This window comes from Diorhabda carinulata, chromosome 8, assembly GCF_026250575.1.
Source record: "Diorhabda carinulata isolate Delta chromosome 8, icDioCari1.1, whole genome shotgun sequence".
Lineage (NCBI taxonomy): Eukaryota > Metazoa > Arthropoda > Insecta > Coleoptera > Chrysomelidae > Diorhabda > Diorhabda carinulata.
Genome location: NC_079467.1, coordinates 20,473,550 through 20,492,673, shown reverse-complemented (window position 1 = coordinate 20,492,673; position 19,124 = coordinate 20,473,550). Strand labels below are relative to the sequence as shown.

At 32.8% G+C, this 19,124-nt stretch overlaps 1 protein-coding gene across 2 annotated transcripts in view; it reads left to right on the top strand.

Annotated features, from left to right (window-relative positions):
* Positions 1-19,124, top strand: part of LOC130897368 (ribosomal protein S6 kinase alpha-5-like) — a 183,608-nt gene that overhangs the window by 67,533 nt on the left and 96,951 nt on the right. For both annotated transcript variants that reach the window (XM_057806194.1, XM_057806193.1), the window contains exon 3: positions 11,839-12,057. In XM_057806194.1, the coding sequence (XP_057662177.1) occupies positions 11,839-12,057 (219 nt within the window). The remainder of the gene's footprint in view (positions 1-11,838; positions 12,058-19,124) is intronic.

The window sequence follows — 19,124 nt, the reverse complement described above, 5'->3', positions numbered from 1 at the left end:
GCGCATTCTCAAGCATGCGCAATATAGATGACGTAGTGACGTTTTTTCCATACCAACTGTCCATATAGGAGTAATACATGTATGATCGTAATAGCGTCAGGTACGGACGTGTTTCTGTGGCTTTATGAACTGTAATCGTTCGTTTGACAGTATTGTATATCTCAGTTATTAGTTTATTTTGTATGCAGTGTCCTCAAAAAATAATTGAGCTATTTTCGTTTTGTGTAAAAAAGGCGATCTTTCACCAAATAAAAAAGCTGAAGTGAAGGCCCCTGTGAATGCGAAAACATTTACAAACCAGGAAACATCACGAAGATTGAAAGATTCTAAAAAAGAAAATTGATTCGGGGAAAGAATTAAGACCGAAAAGAAAGACAAAGCGTTATAAAACCACGCTTAGAGAGAAATTTGCCTAGAAAATATATTTGCTACCATAAAGGTGATAAAATCACAACTCCATGATCCTAGCTTAAGTGCTTCTGAGTGCAATGTTCGAAGAAAATTGGAGGAATTAGATTTTAAAACTATTCGCCCCACCAAGAAGCCCAATTTAACAGCTGGAATTAAAGCAAACACCCGAATTGGGCCAGACAATGGCGTCACAAAGATGTGGACTGTTAAAGATTCATTCATACGAAATTATGCAGTATAAAGCTCAGGATGTGCGTCATCGTCATGGAGAAAAGTATCATCATGACTGTGTCGTTCCAACATGCCACCCCAAAGTGATGAATTGGTCAATCATTAGGGGTCAGGGCATTGGACGTCTGTACGTCTTAAAAGGAATAATGAGACAAGATCAGTACAAAGAAGTATTACAAAATCGGTTGATTTCGCAGCTCCAATAAGGAACCATTCATAAATATTAATTTTGTACATTTTAAAATGTCGTTTATTTGTATAAAATTGTTTATGAAATAATTTGCTTGCTCGCTGGAATGAAGATAATCCAACAAGATAAAATTGATGAGTAGTTTGTTTTTAATCAGTGAAATAATTAAAGTATCGTATAAGCTTCCACATCAACTTCGCATGAAAATTATTTAAATGGTTGTAACTCCATTATAATATTCAAATCTCGACATTATTCGAAGTATGAGTTCATTCCGAAGTTCGTTGACATTTAAATATCAAAAACAAAAAACAAATCACCGCCCATTACTTGTTTGTAGTTCTTGGAGAACGCCCGCATTTAATCAATTTCGTTGCTCACTTTTTGTGTAACATAGAAATATTAATTTTGTACTCTATATAGAATCTTTGCAGATAAATACTTTTTGAAGAAGATTGTGCAATAATATTCTTGAAATTCGAATACAAATTTTCAAAACTATATTAAAACTTACGTCTCCATTTGTTGTCGGTCGTAAAATTCAAAATCTCATTTAAACGGAAACAGTTATTTCCAAAAGTGGCTACATTAATATTAATTCATTCCTTTATTAATATTTCTATTATTAACGAGATGTTTGCTTCACAGTTCATTTAAAGTGTTTATCAGAGTTCTAGACACAAGGGAAGGAAAATCCTGGAAAGAATTATATCATATTACATAGATCTGAAAGCGGCCTTTGACACTATACAGATCAAAATTAAATGTGGGAATCCTTGGAAGGAAACATGACACAGATAGGGCGTAGCATATCTTAATGCCGTAAAAAAGGAATATTAAAATTAATTTGTTGTGGCATAAAGGCTGTTCAATAAGTTCTGTCGTTCAATGGAGCTATAAGGTTTGTTTCTCAAAGTGGTATAACATCTTTGTGAAGACGTGTGAAGTTTCGTGTAGATCGCAATCAACTCATTTGTATAATGTCAGTAGTTCAAAGTATTTTAGCACCTTGGAAGAACTTGATTATAGTGAAGGCAGGACTGCTGCGTTTAAACTCGATCTACATGAAGTATTTGCAAAAAAAAAGTCAATGTCAGGTAACATAGCAAAAATTCTTATGAAAAATCGTCGATTAATCCATGAATATTCCATGGGAGCCTTAGGCCACTCATTAGGAATTGTTAGCAATACTTTGGCCTCATTTTTGAATAACATAATAATGGTGCAAAATAGATTCCGCATTCGATGACACCGGACAACAAGATAAACTCGTTTTCAACTTTCTCAACAATAGGAGCGTTCTAGAAAGGATACAATAAATCATTGTGTGTCATTTAACAACTGTAGATGAGACTTGGGAATACCACCATGATCCTAAATAAAAACAAAAGGATTTTTCCCTCCACGCATAAAACAATAAACGCAGAATGTAAAGTTTCTTTAATAGACATAGTATACTCAATATAAATAAATTTTCATCAAGACAACACATCCACTCTATTCGCTATTCTGGCTGTTATCAGATTTCAAAAAATTACGTAGAAAATAAGAAATAAATGAGACCATCATTGGTACAAGTACGTTACGGTTTAAGGAGAATATATAGAATAATCAAATCTCTTCAAAAAATGTATTTCACAATTAGTTATTAAATGCGTGAACATTGAAATTTGAATGCGAACAATTAGGATTTCAATCCAAACAGAAAGAGTCTAACAGTCATGAATAGTTGACAAAAATGTTCACAGGTGATAGCACCAAGTCATTTAAGGAAATATGACAGGAGTGTCGATTATGAATAATTCAGATTCCTTTGTCACTGACTCTTGAATTCGAATGATTTTGTGTACCGATAATGTAGCTAATTAATTTCATTTTGTGTTTTTAGACTAAATAATACATTCAGTAATCGATTTTTCGTGGATCGAATAAGTTTCTTTACTTTATGTTGTTCGATGGTATCCCATTTCCCAGTGAACGCCGTTTTGAGGTCTGATTTCGTTGCTGAAGCAGGATTTCTAGCCCGATTTTTTCTCTTAAGTTCATCCTCCAAATGTAAGATAGTATTTAAGTCCGGGCTACGCGCTGGCCAATCCATAACGGCAATTTCGACATCCTGTAAATATTGCAGTATGTGGAACCTGCAGTATGTGGAACCTGCAGTATGTGGACGGGCATTGTCCTATATTAAGATCTAACTGGCGTAGGGTATTCTGTAGACTCGTCCTCTTCTATCACTACCATGCAAGCACAGTTTGCTTTCGTCTGAGAAGCACCATTGTTCGTCAATCCATTTGACGTTTTCACGGGCAAATCTTAGACTTGGCTGCTTGGTGGGTTTGGGTTACTTTGAGCTGGCCTTTTCTGCTCAAGGATATCTGTCTCAAGTCTTCTTGTGACTGCCCAGTTACTCACAGACACTCCTCGAGTTTATCTGAGCTCCTGTTGGACCTGTTGTGCCATTTCTCTCGGATGTGCACCTTTTTTTTCCGAAACCGCGACTTGAAAGTCTCTTGGTAATGACGGTAAACAATGGAAACAGCAGACTGACTCATGTTTAGCGCAATGGTCATTTCTTGCTGACTCTGACCTTGTCGCCATAGGATAACCGCTTGACAGGTTTATGACTTGTAATGTTCATTGTCGGGTGGAATTCTTGTTTGTTGTTAACAAAGATGTGTATAGGTTCAAGTTTGATGGTTAACTGATAGTGTTGGGTCAGGTAGATAACCTTTTATAAATTAAACCGGATTAACATTATTGTAAACAAACATAAAAGCAAGAAACATTACAATATTTTATATAACTAATACCATTAGTTTGAAGATCCTACTCACTTTTTTTGTCAGTGACTTGCGATTGCAGGAGTTATTGCCTGAGTCGAATTTTTTTCCTCGCGAGTATACTATAGAAAATTATCATTTGAAATTGCTGGTTAATTATTCGAATCTTGACAGATTAATGTAAAAACTCTTCAAAGCATGTGGATCCCATATATGGCGCCTCGTAGAAGCACTCAACCACTTGATGATTGTATTACAATTTTTAGATAAAAAATTAGTTAATAATCTTGATGGGAGAAGTGGAATGTTTTGCAATTAAAAACAAGTTTTTAGAAAGTTGGCAAATACTGTGACTTAATTAAATATTTTGATTCAATTTCACAACAAATTACTTCAGTAGTCTGTTTCTTTCTTTAATTTTGACTTGCTTTTTTTTCAACAGATCTAGTAGTTGCTTTTGGACACATCTCTCGATTTCTTCTTCCACAAATTCTGATGCAATTATGTTTCGGTAAAGAAACCCCGACACAACAAAGTTCTAATTTCACAATGTCTAACACATCAATTTTCGCTTGTTATTCTTTCGAAAGATCTATAAGAAACTATTTTCAAAAATTCGCTTGTTCTTTTTTTGAAATATTTGTTTCTTTTTATAAGCCTTGTTTTCATATTTACCCAGTAAGTTTTTGCAGAATCCACGAGACAACAAAGTACAATTTGAAATTTTACATAACCAGACACTTTTGTTAAAAAAAATAATTTCGCATTTTTTATAGTGGTCACAATTGTTTATTTGATAGTGATAAAAAATAAATTCCGTCCTTATTTGTATGAACATTTGGGTGGCTACGTAGTTTACGAGGTTAATATACCCAATTATTATTAATAGATATTATATTCTCTATGTACATAGAAGATAAACTACTTTGTAAAAGTTCAATATTCTTATTAACTATTAATATTAATAATAACGCGTGAAATGAATACTATAAACAATTTAACACCGATTAATTTTATCGTGACTGATATTTATTGAACGATATACGTCTTCGATGAAAATTGTTCTAAAACCCACTAAGCTCCCAAACAAATTGATTCTCAGGACATTCGTTCCGGGAAAAAATGTAAATAATGTTATTTCAAACAGATGACATTGACATAAATATAGTGAATCAATATTTTATGTTGTAGCATATTGGAAATTTGAATTATCATTCACAAAGAATTTGGAACAGAATTACGAAATTCACTTCAGCTACATTGTTCTGTGGTGAACTTATTTACTATTATGTATATAATTGATCATAGTTACGGTGTATAGATAGGCCAACAATAATGTTCTTTCGAAGTTTATCAAAAAGTGAGAAAAGTCTTGAAATCGCAATGAATCGCTACGGAGTAGTTTCAAGTTAACAAATTAGCGAAGTAATTGAAACTTTAACGTCTCTGAACACGCTGTGTGGAAGCAAAAAAACTTCGAACGAAAACTTGCTGTTCTATTCTAAAGACTGAGCTCTTAATATGAAGCTAGGACTAATTGTAAAGAGGGAGTTGTGAAAACTATTTGAAATATTTTCGCAAAGCTTTCACAGCAAAAAGGTTTTCACAATGTTTTATTAAAAATTAACCCTTTTAAATACATTTTTGAGGATACCGGAAACGCAATGAAATCAGCCCCGACCACTGAAGTGAGCAGTAAAATAAGATAAAAATTCAACAAAACGTACAAAAGAAGTTCTACACAGTATTTGTCGTGGCAACGGAGCAACTCCAGGCCTAGTAGATATCTTCAATAACGAAGAGGACATTAATGGTGGATTTAACTGGATACAACATCATATTTTCCAAAATTACATACGGCGAGGAAACCCTAGACGCCTCATCTAAATGGTTAACATTGAACAAAGAATGTCAAATGTTAAGATATGTATCAAGTGCATCTGCTACTCAATAAATGAACAAGTAATTATCATTGGTTGTTTAAGTCAACTAGAAAAATACAACTAATACATATAAAGAAATAAATATAAACCAAACAAACGAAAAAGTATAAACGAAGGAAATACAAATACGTCTTCTTAAAGTGTCGTTGCTTTAAATCAACGCTAGATGTCTTTATTTCCGCCTGTAATAACGCATGTTCAATGGTATGCTAGCCAATCTGTTAAACATAGAATTCCTCAAATAGTTTTTGATGCGTTTCAAGACACTGCAAGATCAATCTGCCGTTGCAATGGACACAGGGATAGTCAAAAACAGTTGCAGAAGCTTGAATAAGTCATTCTGGTTGTGAACATTTTCAGTATTGAATTGAGAAACCAAATTTAACACAAGATGTCGATCAATTTGGTCTGATCATGCTTCTTTCTTAAAAATACATCATTTTCCAAACCAAACGCGGAACTTACAACAAAACATGCGTCTTTGATGCGGTCTTTACAAACTTAGTTATTCCTTGTCGAAGCCGTCAGCAGCAATTCCTTGTTACAGAGTACAGCCAGTACTGTAACAGTGGTTTTTTTCTTAAATTGTGACCCAATACTCTCACTCAGTGTATCTAACAGAGGCTTGAATTGAATCATATTCAGCATGAACATCACCTCATCTTATTTTAGGTGTAAGTTTTATTTTGCGCTGAACTTTTGGCCCCTCAAAGTCGTGTTTTTTACAGAAATCAAGTGCTTCAGTATAAAATTTTTGTAACATTTCACAAACCATTTATGGACACCACTACGGTGTCAGCCACCAGGACTACATCATGATTCTGTACGTACTTTGAAAGAATGTTAATTTTATCAAAAAAATCCTTATCCGTGAGCATTTCCACCAGTATTTGAGTTAGTTACTTCAATATTCTCCAGATTGTGCAGTATATCTATCAAAGTTTGTTAAACTGCTCGAAAAGTTAATCTTCCATAACTGCTGTTAAACCTTGTGAGACTTAGTGTTTTCGACAAAGACAAATCCTGATTCCTCACTTCTTTAAATGCATATGCTGTTTTTTTTTGAATAAATGCAATCTACTCTTAAATTTTATAACTCCGTTAGTAGTTCAACATAGATGTATGTAAAAATAATTTGTCGTCGTTATTTTAATGAAAACAATCGTGAAGATAATGTTTTCCACATTGTGCATCGGGGACTACTCTCAATAATAATTATAACGAGGGAACGCTACTATTAATTTTGTGAAAGCTCTGGGTGTCAACGAATAGAGTGAAGAAAATATTCGAACGCTAGGGGAAACTCACCCTCTTCAGAATAATGATGAGATGCGGTTGATACTCTACAGATTATTGAATTTAAATGTATATATATACCTATGTTGAATCTGTTCCCAAAGTGATTATACTATATTCAACTATTTGTTCGACCGAGAGGGAAAACTGTTAGCACCAGCTGTAATTTACGTTTAAAGAGACAAATTTCAAAGTAATTTTGTTGATAATTTATTATCTATTCAGAGGCGTACAACCTGAATCTACAATGATAGTAACGAGAAAGAGTTTTATGAATTACACTGTCTGACGCGCATTTAGATAACCAAGTTATCGTCTTCAGAAACTGAAGGTAACTTAAACCTTTTTTTTTTTGGTCTCTATATGTCTCGATCCCACACGAATAGTTACCCTTGGTTTAACGATCAGCCACATCTCAGTCCAATTAGATTGGAACAATTTTGTAATACTAACCTTTGGGTCTTCTTCTTGACTCGCTCGGGTTGGTAGCTAAAAATAGTATCCACGAACGTAAAGATTCATCTTATGCAAAATTTCGACCTTGCATGAAATTATTATTTTTTTTTTTCATTTACCAAATTTATGGAACAATAAGTTCTAACCCCAAATGGCTTTTGGGGTTGTTCTCTACGCTCCATAACAGATCAGTGTAGCATCCGGTGCAGTTACTTCTACGGTACTAAATTTTCCGCGCGTTCGTTAAAAAATTTCGGTTTATATTTGAACCACCCTCGTATAAAGAAGAAGCCATACACATATTGACATTTGGATGAGAGATATGGATACCGAAACAAAAAAGCAAAATACAAAGAACTTATATATAGGATTTCAAAAAAAAGTAGATTGTAATAAATCAATATACGTCGTGATAAGAATTAACATTATAAGAGAAAATGAATTTAAAAGAAAATCGAAGAAAAAGGACAATTCAGATGGTTTGGCAGTTTGGCAATGTCATGAGAATGGAAGAATAACGATTAATACAGAGTGTATATGGAGCACGAACTTACAAAAAAGAAAGGAAAACCGAAGAAGAGCTGAACAAATGAAATAAAGAAGGCAAGGAAAACAAGGAATAAGATGGTAGGAATTAAAACAAAAGACACAGAATAGGAAACAGCTGTGGAAAAGGAAACACAGATAATGACTAACTCCACAAAGTCTTACACCTGAGAAAATAGAAAGGCATCAGGATTAAGTAAGGTATATTATATAATCTATGATAATCGTTTTCTGTATCTTTTGGTTGATTAAAGCTTCTGACTCGTTGTTTTTTAGTCCTAAGTATTGAAACGTTATCGTCTAACCCGTTCCAATACCTTCTATTCCTATTTTCAGAGTTATCTGTTAGTTTCAAATTGCCATTTTGGGTTATTAACACACCCATTTCTTTTGATGTAATGGTCTATATTGCTGGGCGCTATATTTGACTCATTCCATTCCAACAATAGACAATAATTTGATCTATTTATTATATTGTTTTCCCACTTTGTTTTGTTGTTTGTTTGAGTGTGAATCCAGAATCTTGCGATGCTATTTAGTGGTAACATGTTAAATCCTTTTCAAACCTAAAACAATTGCTTAAAATGAAGTTATTGTGATGAACGAAGCCCTCAATTCAACTTTGAGGGGAATTCAATTAATTTAACTGACTAAAAGAATTTCATTTGGTTTTATTTAATGTTATTAATTATACAAATATCAGGTCAATCGCTATTAGCAGAAATACCTATTGATGGATTTGTACATGGCACTGAAAACTCGTTGCCATTAACATATTTCTCTCGTAAATCGAAGACAGCACCGAGACCCGTTAATAACCAGGAAACAGACAGTCGTTGGTCTGGCGCTCTGTGAATGCTTCTCCTTAGGAATTGTCTCTCAATAGCCGACAACGAAGGAAGAATTAGAACAGTATTGAAAACCAGACATATATATCATTCATTTCCTACAGAAGAAATTATGTTTTTCAAATAGTTTACATACATAGATTTTTCCGTTATTTAGAAAACTTATTTTACGAGATGCTGCTGAATATTTCCCAAAGAAGAGACGAGAGACAAGTTATATTTTTTGAGGATTAATAATCTGAAAACTTCAGTTTGCACTTTCAAAATTTTATGAGAAATTTTACATATATTCAAGTTAGGCACAAAAATGTGGAAACAATTTTGTGAAATGAAAAAAATAAGTACTAAATATTAAGAATTGAGTAAACTTAGTGAGTTTTTCTATATGGAAATGCCAGTACGCAAAATATCAGTTATTGCAAACAAATCTGTGCAAAACATACTTAGTTTACAGAAAAAGTGAATGTTTTGCAAATATTTTGAGATTGATAGGCATTTTTGTCCTATTTAAATACCGATAAGAAAGCTGCAACATGTTCTATAAGAGCGAAACATTTGACCAACCGGATGACATCGTAAAGCTTTTGCTGATTATTTTCCGTTACAATTTTGACAATATTGATTCCAATTTTCACTACAAGAATGTGGGTCGATGCAAAACCATTGATCAAAACGCGGCACCCATCTAACGCACAGCTTTCTCCTGTCAAAATTTTCACTTTTTGATATACCTACCATGTCTGCTAGCTTGCGCATTTTCAGTAAACGATCATCCAATACTCCAATACCGCATTGTGGATTTTCTCCAACATTTCTGGAGTCGTCATCTCATTTGGTCGACCACGGCGATGCTGGTCTTCGCAGGTCGTACGGCCTCTAAAATCTGCTTCTGCTACCCAAGGAGAAGTCTCACCTAGAGTAGAATCTAGTTCAATATCACAATTCACTGAAAACGTTCACTATTGTTGGCTGCCAAACAAATACTAAACAACGTGGCGTCTTCAAACTTGAAACATATGCTGTAAAGGTTGTGTCCTTTCAGCAAGTACCGCTACAATTTACAAAATTTATCATTCACTGTATTATGTATATAATAATACCCCTGCATCAGTTTACGAAAAATATTTTTCCTACAACCGGTATCTTAAAGTTGATCTTCTCAATGCCAAGGAGAAACTAGTATGAAAAGTGACATTTGTCTTCGAATGCTGCAACTTCCACAAATATTGGAAGCAATACTGAAGTAATTGTTCTTCTTTGTCGTTAAAGTCCTAAAAACCTGTCTTATGACTCAGTCATTACTCAGAAATTTAATTTTATTATAATAAATAGTGTCACAAACTTTGAAAATTAGAATTTAATTATTGTCACAACACTAATACAAATAATATCAATAATTGGTAAATATATATAATAAATAAATTACTTAATTTTAATTTGTGATTTGTGATTATTACAATGATAACATAATATTTAATAAATTGTTTCTTCTGTTAAATGTTATAGTTTATTCCATGGTCGGAGAAAAAACATTGTGATGTACTTATATGAAAAGCTTTTCAAAATAAAGGGAATAACTAATTTCTACGTGTTTTGTTGTTTAATACAATGATGATTAATTACTATTATAATAAGAATTAAATAAAATATTATTGTTCCAAAATTTTAAACATAAATAAAATAATGATGTTTAAAAAATATATCAATTTCGACCTAACATCAAGACACGTATATGTCCTTGCCCAATAATTTATTTATTTTCAAACTTGACGCATAAATAACAATATTTCATGATTTTATTTATAAACAACAATAAATAATTGTTCAATTATTTGTAAATATCATAGAGAAAAGTGAAACTTGTAATTGGTGTGCAATAATTCTTCTAAATAGATAGTGGACATTCTGGTCAAGGTTTTTATTAAAAACTTGCATCAAGGTTCACCTTTTGAAAAATACCGAATTGAATAAAGAGAGACATATGACTGGTAATCATGAAGGTGATGATTAAATAATACTATTTACTGCAACTGCAATATAAAATTTTGAATTATATTTCGAGGGTGACTGTTATATATATTGAGATACACTGTAATCACAACTTAGAAGCTTGAAGCGTTTAATTTTTTTAGTGCTCTCGAAAAATTGCTTTATTTACCTTATGTTCCGTCATGAAACGTAGACCACGTAAATTTTTCTTCTGGTTGAAGAATAATCAGAAATCACACATTTCCAAATAATGCGAATAGGGTGGCTGTTCAATGACTGCATTCACGTAAACATTAACCTGCGAATTTTGACTAGCTTAAGAACTGCCTGGAAAAATTTTATGGTATACAAGTTTGCTGTATTCAAAATTAATTGCTTCCACTTTGTTTTCCCGCCATTGTTAATAAATCTTGGCAAATTCACGCACGGCTATACTGGCAAGTCATAAAGCGGTATGTTTGTTTTTTCCTATGTTACTGTTTTAGAACAAATACGATGTCCATAATTAGTCAACGTTTCCACACAATCATTTGCTTTATATTTGATCATCAATCGAATGTATCTTTCATACATGTATAAGTAAGTTAGAGATATTCCCAGATTGATAACGTTCAATTGAGAGGGCGCTTACAAATAAACGACTTCCTTAGGGATCTCGAGGCGCTGATCCAAAAAGTCATGTGGAAATCGTGCTGCTGGATTTTTTGGGTGTTGACGGTCGACATCAATCTGAAAACTGCATCAGGAAATTTTGGCATCGTTTGTGGATTGAGCGAATGTCTGGAGTAAAAGGGATGAGCACGCATATAATTCAATCGTTTTATTACACTGTGAGAGTATATGTATAAATGATGAAGTATTGAGTTATGTGAAACGCCAATCAGGGTGTAGTAGAGACTATAAGTGCCCACAAAACTTCCAATCTTCATATTTCGTTCGTTGAGTATTATAATTTTTATCTGGTGTTATTTCCTATCCATTTTTGACCCAAATATTTGAATTTATCATAGATTATAAAGTTGGTTTTGAAATCATTTCCTACTCTACTACTTAAATGCAACAAACTCAACAAAAATATTCTCAGTGAAATAAAAAATACATTATTTATGGAACACACATTTATTATGTGTATTTTTTTGTTTCAGCTTATGGTAAAGTGTTCCTAGTTAGAAAACGCGGCGGTTTTGACGACGGTCGTCTGTACGCGATGAAAGTACTGAAAAAAGCAACGATAGTTCAAAAGAAAAAAACGACTGAACACACAAAAACTGAAAGACAAGTCCTCGAGGCCGTCCGTGACAATCCCTTCCTAGTTACCTTACATTATGCCTTCCAAACGGATGCTAAGTTACACCTCATATTAGGTAAGTCGCAAAAATTGACTTTTTTGTATTAACCATTGTAAAAAAACGCCAGTAAATTGTGTAAATTTACTTTAAAGAAGTCGTCTACTATATTATTGTGACATTTGAAGAAGAAATGTAAGTTTAAGTTAAAAACAACAATATTTGATGGCATTCCTATTGTAGTAAATTAAGACCACGAATACTAGAATTCTCAAGAACCACGGAAAATACAAAAAGTTGATGTTGAAAATGTATAAAAAAATATTACGAAAATTCCACCAGACAGAACTAAACGAATCCAGACAAACTCGATACGGTAACTTGATTGAATTAAAAGACGTTATTAACCTCATTTAAAGCCAACACAATCCTCACAATAATGGTGCCTCACCGTTTTCGCGTCAGATGATGTTGGAATGTTTTTCAAACTGTTTCATTAGGATATAATGCCATGGACTCCGTTGGACTGCTCGCCATAAACTAGTGTTTTCACTCGTTCCATATAATAAATCATTTAGTTTTTACCTAAACCATTCTATAATCCTAAATGTTTTATGAGATTTGAAATAACTAAATTTTTTCATTCTTTCTCAATTCCTCGAAAGGTATCGAATTATATTAAAGATTGAAATATTTGAATATGCCAACTCTTTTTAGTTCACTTGAAGCCTTTCTCGGTCATTCGTTAGAATATTGAATATTTAAGCACATCCAATGTACAGGGCGTTCCAAAAGGTTACTTTTCTATTATATATACATCTTAGCATGCTTATCTTGGGTAATTAATTCGATGGTTGCTCTTAAACGGTTCCTCAATCCAACCAATGTTATTGGAAGGAGGAGGACATAAACAGTGTCTTTCAGACACTCTAACGCTTTCACATCTTCATTGGACACACGACGACGATCTGATAATCTTCTTATAATCTGGGCTGTGGAAGGATCAATACCATACGTGGTATGGAATTCATTATGCACGAAAATCGCTTTCTGTTGTGCAGACAACTATTGAGCTGCGATTTGACAGAAGCGCGTTACTACTATTTAGCGGAAACGACGTAAAATTCAAAAGCTTCTTCTTTCTAACAGATGGATAGCTATGGATTTTTGCTATGTATCCTTTTGAAGCACTACGTATAAGCAATTGTGAAACTTTGGGGAAAATATAATCTTGTGTAGGGAAGGAAAATGAAATAAATAAAATTATGGGAAGAAGTCTTGAAACAAATTCTTGATGAGAAATGGCCAGTTTTTGTTGGGCTCAAAATAACGATGTTTTTTCCTAGGAAAGGAGATAATGATAGTGGTAGTGAGTGAAAATCAGTTTGTTATGAAAGATACACATGATTCGTAATGAATTTATACAATTTCGTTAACAGTAATTACAATAATTAAACTTGTGGGTTGTTTATGAGTTTCCAACCAAATCAATCGAGTACAACGGTGTTTAGTTGATGGAAATTCTGTTTAAAATGCTTACCAGAATAGTAGTTTATGACAATTTATAATTATCGCTTTTGAAGAGAATCTTAGAAGTCATTGAAAAGACGTATAGTCATTGATTTTTTTTTGGGGTATTTTATGTCTCTAGATTTATTGAACAGTCAAGACAAATCACGAAATCTGCTATGCTTGAAAACGACTAATGATTTTTTTTTAAATTTCAATTCTTGTTTATGAAATGTACAAATTGCGTGCCGTACGTTGAGCTATAACAACTGATTTGATCTACCTCATTTTTTTAATTAGTCCCTCCAAAATTGAATTAGTTGAATGACCCTTCTGGTCCTATTTTGCAAAACTCATAACTGGATTCTATACGAGGGTTGCTTTTTAAGTTTTGAGATATGGCTCTGAAGTTTGACATTTTTAATGGTGAACGAACTCATACGAGTGCTATTTGAGTTGTTTACATTCATCTTGGTCAAAAAATGGAAATTAATAGCGAACATTTTCAAGGATTAAACCAACAGCAGCATGCCGGTTAACTCGTTTTGACTTTAGGTGATGAAGCAAAATCAGCTATTGTGCCAGAAAACATCGATGTTTTGCGTGAACTGATATTGCAAGATCGTCATGTGGAATACCGTGAAATTGAGATATGTTTGGGCATTAGTTCCACTCGCATATATCTGGCTGTCAAAAAGAAACCGATCGCAGGAGACGTTTTTGAACAGTGAAAACATCAAATTGATGGATCATCCGCCGAACGGTCTTTGTTTGGCACCTATTTCATCTAATTTCCGCAGATCAAAAATAAATTGTGAGGGCAACGTTTCTCTACACCCGAAGAAGGGGTTGATGCGTTCAAATCACATGCTTTGGAGGTACCTCAATAGAAATGGTAAAAATGCTGCAACAATTGGTTCGAACGTATGCAAAAGTGTATTGATCTTAATGGATAATTTTTTAAAAAACAATAAAGCCACATCCAGTTATAAATATTTATTTTTATTTGTCTATTTCAAAACTTAGGAGCATAGAACATAAAATAAGTCATACGTACGATAATTAGAAAATTTATTATTTCTATTGAATTTCTGAAATAACACAATCATAATAAATTTTAATTTTCTCAATTTTTTTTTAAAATAAGTAAAATACAACGTGTGATTTAACGAAAACACAAATGCATAGAAATTATTAGTTTTAGTTGGCCTTCTATAATTTTAAAAAACTGTTTTCATTATGTTCGTTTTATACTTAAAACACGTAATTTCCAATATGCTTATTTTCTTCTAGGAATAGTTTTTTTGTCAAAATAATGTTTTTTTCCAAGAAGCGGGTCTAATCAAGTTCAATGCCGTTAAGAACCGTCAATTCAATATCGGTTTTTCAAATAGTTATACTGATTTGAAATTATTAAACGTAAATTAGAAAAATACTTTCATTTTAATAAAAAATTTATTTTTAGTAGGAAATTCATTTTAAAATAACTATACATTGTTCCATTTACTATTAATATGCATATTTAAATAAAACCTGTAGTGCTTAGATTCACATCTTTACTCGGAAATGTTTTTATGGTTGATTGATATTTCTGTGAAAAACGACTTTAAACGCTTGATATGTAACTTGTATAGAGATGGAGGATAAATATTAAATGTTTCTATTGTAACTTCATTACCACAAGTTAACGATTTTAACTACAAATATAATATACAGTACGTTTTATCGATTACGAGAAAGCTTTTGATAAAATTCAACACCGTGGGATAATGTAAACCGGACCTCACAAATTTTATGACTTTTACTTAATTTCCTGTGGACTTCCAAATTCAAATATGGTGTCCTATAATTTAAACATGATTTCCAATTGACTTCTAGATGAGTTCAACTGACTTTCCATTGACTTTGCCATTAAAATCATTAATTATGTTATTGATTACTGATATTCTGTCAATTCTATACAAAAGATCTTCAATGTGGAGATGTGGATGTCTGAACTTCACAGCTCCATTATTATAACTTACCTCCATTATTTTCAATTAATAATAAATATGAAATCACGATCAAACCCACTCAAAATACTCCATGTACACGCCAAACAGGTATGTTTTTCAGAACTTCACTTTGTGCTTCAATTAAACTTCCAACGGTTTTATCCAGTATAGCTTGAAGTTTAATTTCGGCACGTGTGTCTGTTACAGAAATATGGTCGGTAGATGGGTAACACAATCTTTTGGATTCAATTATAAGACGGAAATACTTGATACGTGCCAGTTTGTAAGAGTGAGCGGTGCACTTAGAGTCTACATAATAAGCCAATGCTTCGTAACTGGTCAACTGCCTGCCCCCACAAACAACATGAACTGGTTTCTTTTGATCAGAAGATTCAGAACTTTTTCTAATCACGGTAGCAATGTTTCTATGACCGGACAAACGATTTGCTATTTCAGTAGCTGTGGTCAATTCGCTGGCACTTCTCGAACGCACTATGTCTTCAACCTTACGTTTTTTAGTTTTAAAAGATGAATCCTCAAAGTTCTTTTTGGGCCGAATATTTCCTCCAAATGATGAGGAAGCACAGGGCTGATGTATGCTGATTTGAAATTCAATATCTGTTTCCTCTAACCACTTTTTATTGTCGTTCAAAAAACGATCCAACATGTAACAGGCTGCAGCCTGAGAAAATTTGGCAGAATAACTTGAAATTTTCAATTGCAAATTCCCCTGGGAATCATCAGTCACATCCGAAAATTTTTGCATAATAAAATGCAATAGACGGAAATTTCGGTCCTCTTTGGAATGTTTCCTCCATTCTTCAAACAATTCCATTTTTGATAAAATGCAAACGCGATCTGAAAAAAATAATTTTAAAAAAGTCGGGGACCAACGTGGAGCTATATTATATATCATTAGTTAGCCAAGGGTGATGGCTATACAATATTAAAAAATTAGCCTGGATACATGTGGATAAAAGTAGCTGCGTACGTTAAAAAATTGAATTGAAAAAAAAATTCGAATTTTAGAGTAAATTTTCCAAACCCTATTTGAACAGATAATGGCTCTTATTGGAATTAAATATTAAATAGAATAAAAAACTCCTTACCCTTTAAAGTAAAATCCATCACAGCAAAAGAAAGATCCTTCACTACCAATCTGTTTAAATGTTATATGAACTAATACCAAATGGCAACGAATTACTTTTCCACTACATTTAAACCGGTTATAGCCCATTACTCTCGAAGTTTGAAAAAAAATTATACCTAGAATCGACGTCTATAAAGAGGGTATTACTATAAAATCATCGATTAATCAATTCTTCGAATTGACTTTTGTCCACCTAGCTTGTACTAAACGGCTGCGCTGTTATAGATCAGCTTGCTGCAGAAAATATAATCCCGTCAAGTCCCATGAAGCTGAAGCGTTTGCATACTTTCTCGAACTGTTAACAAATAACTTCATGTGACATCCCGAGGACTTTATCCTATATACCAGACTTCAACGGCTAGGCGGTTTACCCCTCGTTCAATACTAAATTTTATTTAGAGCCAATAATTGGCATAAGGCAAACGATATTTTATCAAACTATCTATTGAACTTGAAATGGTAATTCATCAACCATGGTGATATTTCCTGTGAATGGTTTCAAGAATCCATTTATTTTTGCAACCAACATATCGTTTATTATTTAAGATCGCTCTTGATTTTGTATATAATAATTATTTAACCGGACGCGTGTTGTTGATGATATACGATATTTTTTATTGTTTACTCGGTTAGAATTTGGCCTTACTTTTATTGAATTTTATGGTGAAGTCTAGCAAGGTCAATTTAGTTAGCAAACCGAGATATAATGTGTTTATAATAAGGTATACATTTGTTAAGGACTGTGCATAATTGGAAAACCTATTCAATTCAATACATATATTTTTATTTATACATTTATTTGGACATAACAAATATTATTTGCGTCAATTATACATATGCAAAATGTTTTGGAGGCAGATAATAAATTCAATTGATAATGTTTAATGAAAACACTTAGATGGAAGCAGTTTTAAACTAAATATAAAATTGATAAATGGGACAATTTCATTTTAGATAAAAAATTTTATTGTACAATATCAATAAAAACTTTGTAGTACCCCAGAATGGGTAGAGCTAACTGCTGCTTTAGGTAATTCTATCAGTGTCTGTCAATAGATCTATATCTTTAACAAATTCAAAAGTACTGCAACCACAACTACAGGTATATATGTAGAAATCTTGTTTTGTACTTTTTTAGTAAAGAACCACGCAGTTATTTTAGTTTGTGAGAGTTACATCGCTATCAGATCTTCCAGTGGTCTGGAAATATGGTTATGTACGCAGAAGTCAACTAGAAACGTCTAATACCTTCAATAATGTACATTCCATAACAAGATCTCTGATCAGTTGATCAGAGAAAAAATTAACCAAATTAATGCCGTGAAAGATTTGGCCAAAACAAGAAGTAGAAAAATTGCACCACCTAAAAACGTATCGTTAGATGTTGTCATCAAAGACTATTTACCATTGACTGAATTGAATTGGTACCTATATTCAATCAGTAAACTTAATGTATTCTTCCAACTTCCAATTTTTATCATAACTCCATAATAATCTCCGATCACATCTATGCAACGATTGGAACGTGGAATCACGATTCAACATATCCTTGGTAATCGTCTGAAGTTAACCCATTTAGAACGTTTACAGCTATTTTGATCTTGACTACGCAAATATGAAAAGTTCTTGGAAAATAGATGAGAAACTCGCAAAAGGCAATATCAGGACTATTAGCTGGCTGCGGAAGCTTATTTTTTGCCAAAAACTATTTTATAATCCAGTATGTCTTGGTGAGTTCGGACCGTACATGGAAAACGCGTACTCTCATCCACGGTCATGGATATCAACAAAACCATGAATATAGTCGTCTATCGCATTTTGGACAACGTTTTTGTTGGATGTTTCCCCCCATATCTATTGTTGACTCTATTTACGGTACTCAAATCTCAAAAATTATATCCATTGACTTTTCCTTCTAATTTCGTCGCTCAAAATGCATCAAACAATTCCTCGCATATCTCTTTTCGCATATTTTTTTTTATATATTCATTCGGTATTTCATATTATGAAATAGCTGATAAAAATGTGTTTCCAACGCGATAATATTCTGTTGGAATAATCAGAGATGGTAATTGCGTTAGTTCTCGGCAAACTGTTTTTTCAAATTGTCAATAATAGATTTTAATTACATTCAATTCAAAAAATAGTTATTGTTATGTTGTGTACATTAGATTTAATTTATACTATAATTAATTATTCACTAATACTCAACTTATAAAATTTATTTAAATTTACTGGTTACTTTTCTATGTCGCTCCGTTCATTATGACTGAATAACGCCGCCAAACAACCTCGTTTACATACCCAAAACAAATTTCGCATAAATACTAGAAAATAAACAAACAAAACAAATAAATAAAAACACCTTCATAGAAATTAGTTCTAAAAAAATATAAACAGCTCACCGCCGTTTATAAAAAGCGTTAAAGTCAATATCAAAGATGCCGACAAACATGAAACGATTCGGCGTATCCGGCAAATTTTTGAGTTCC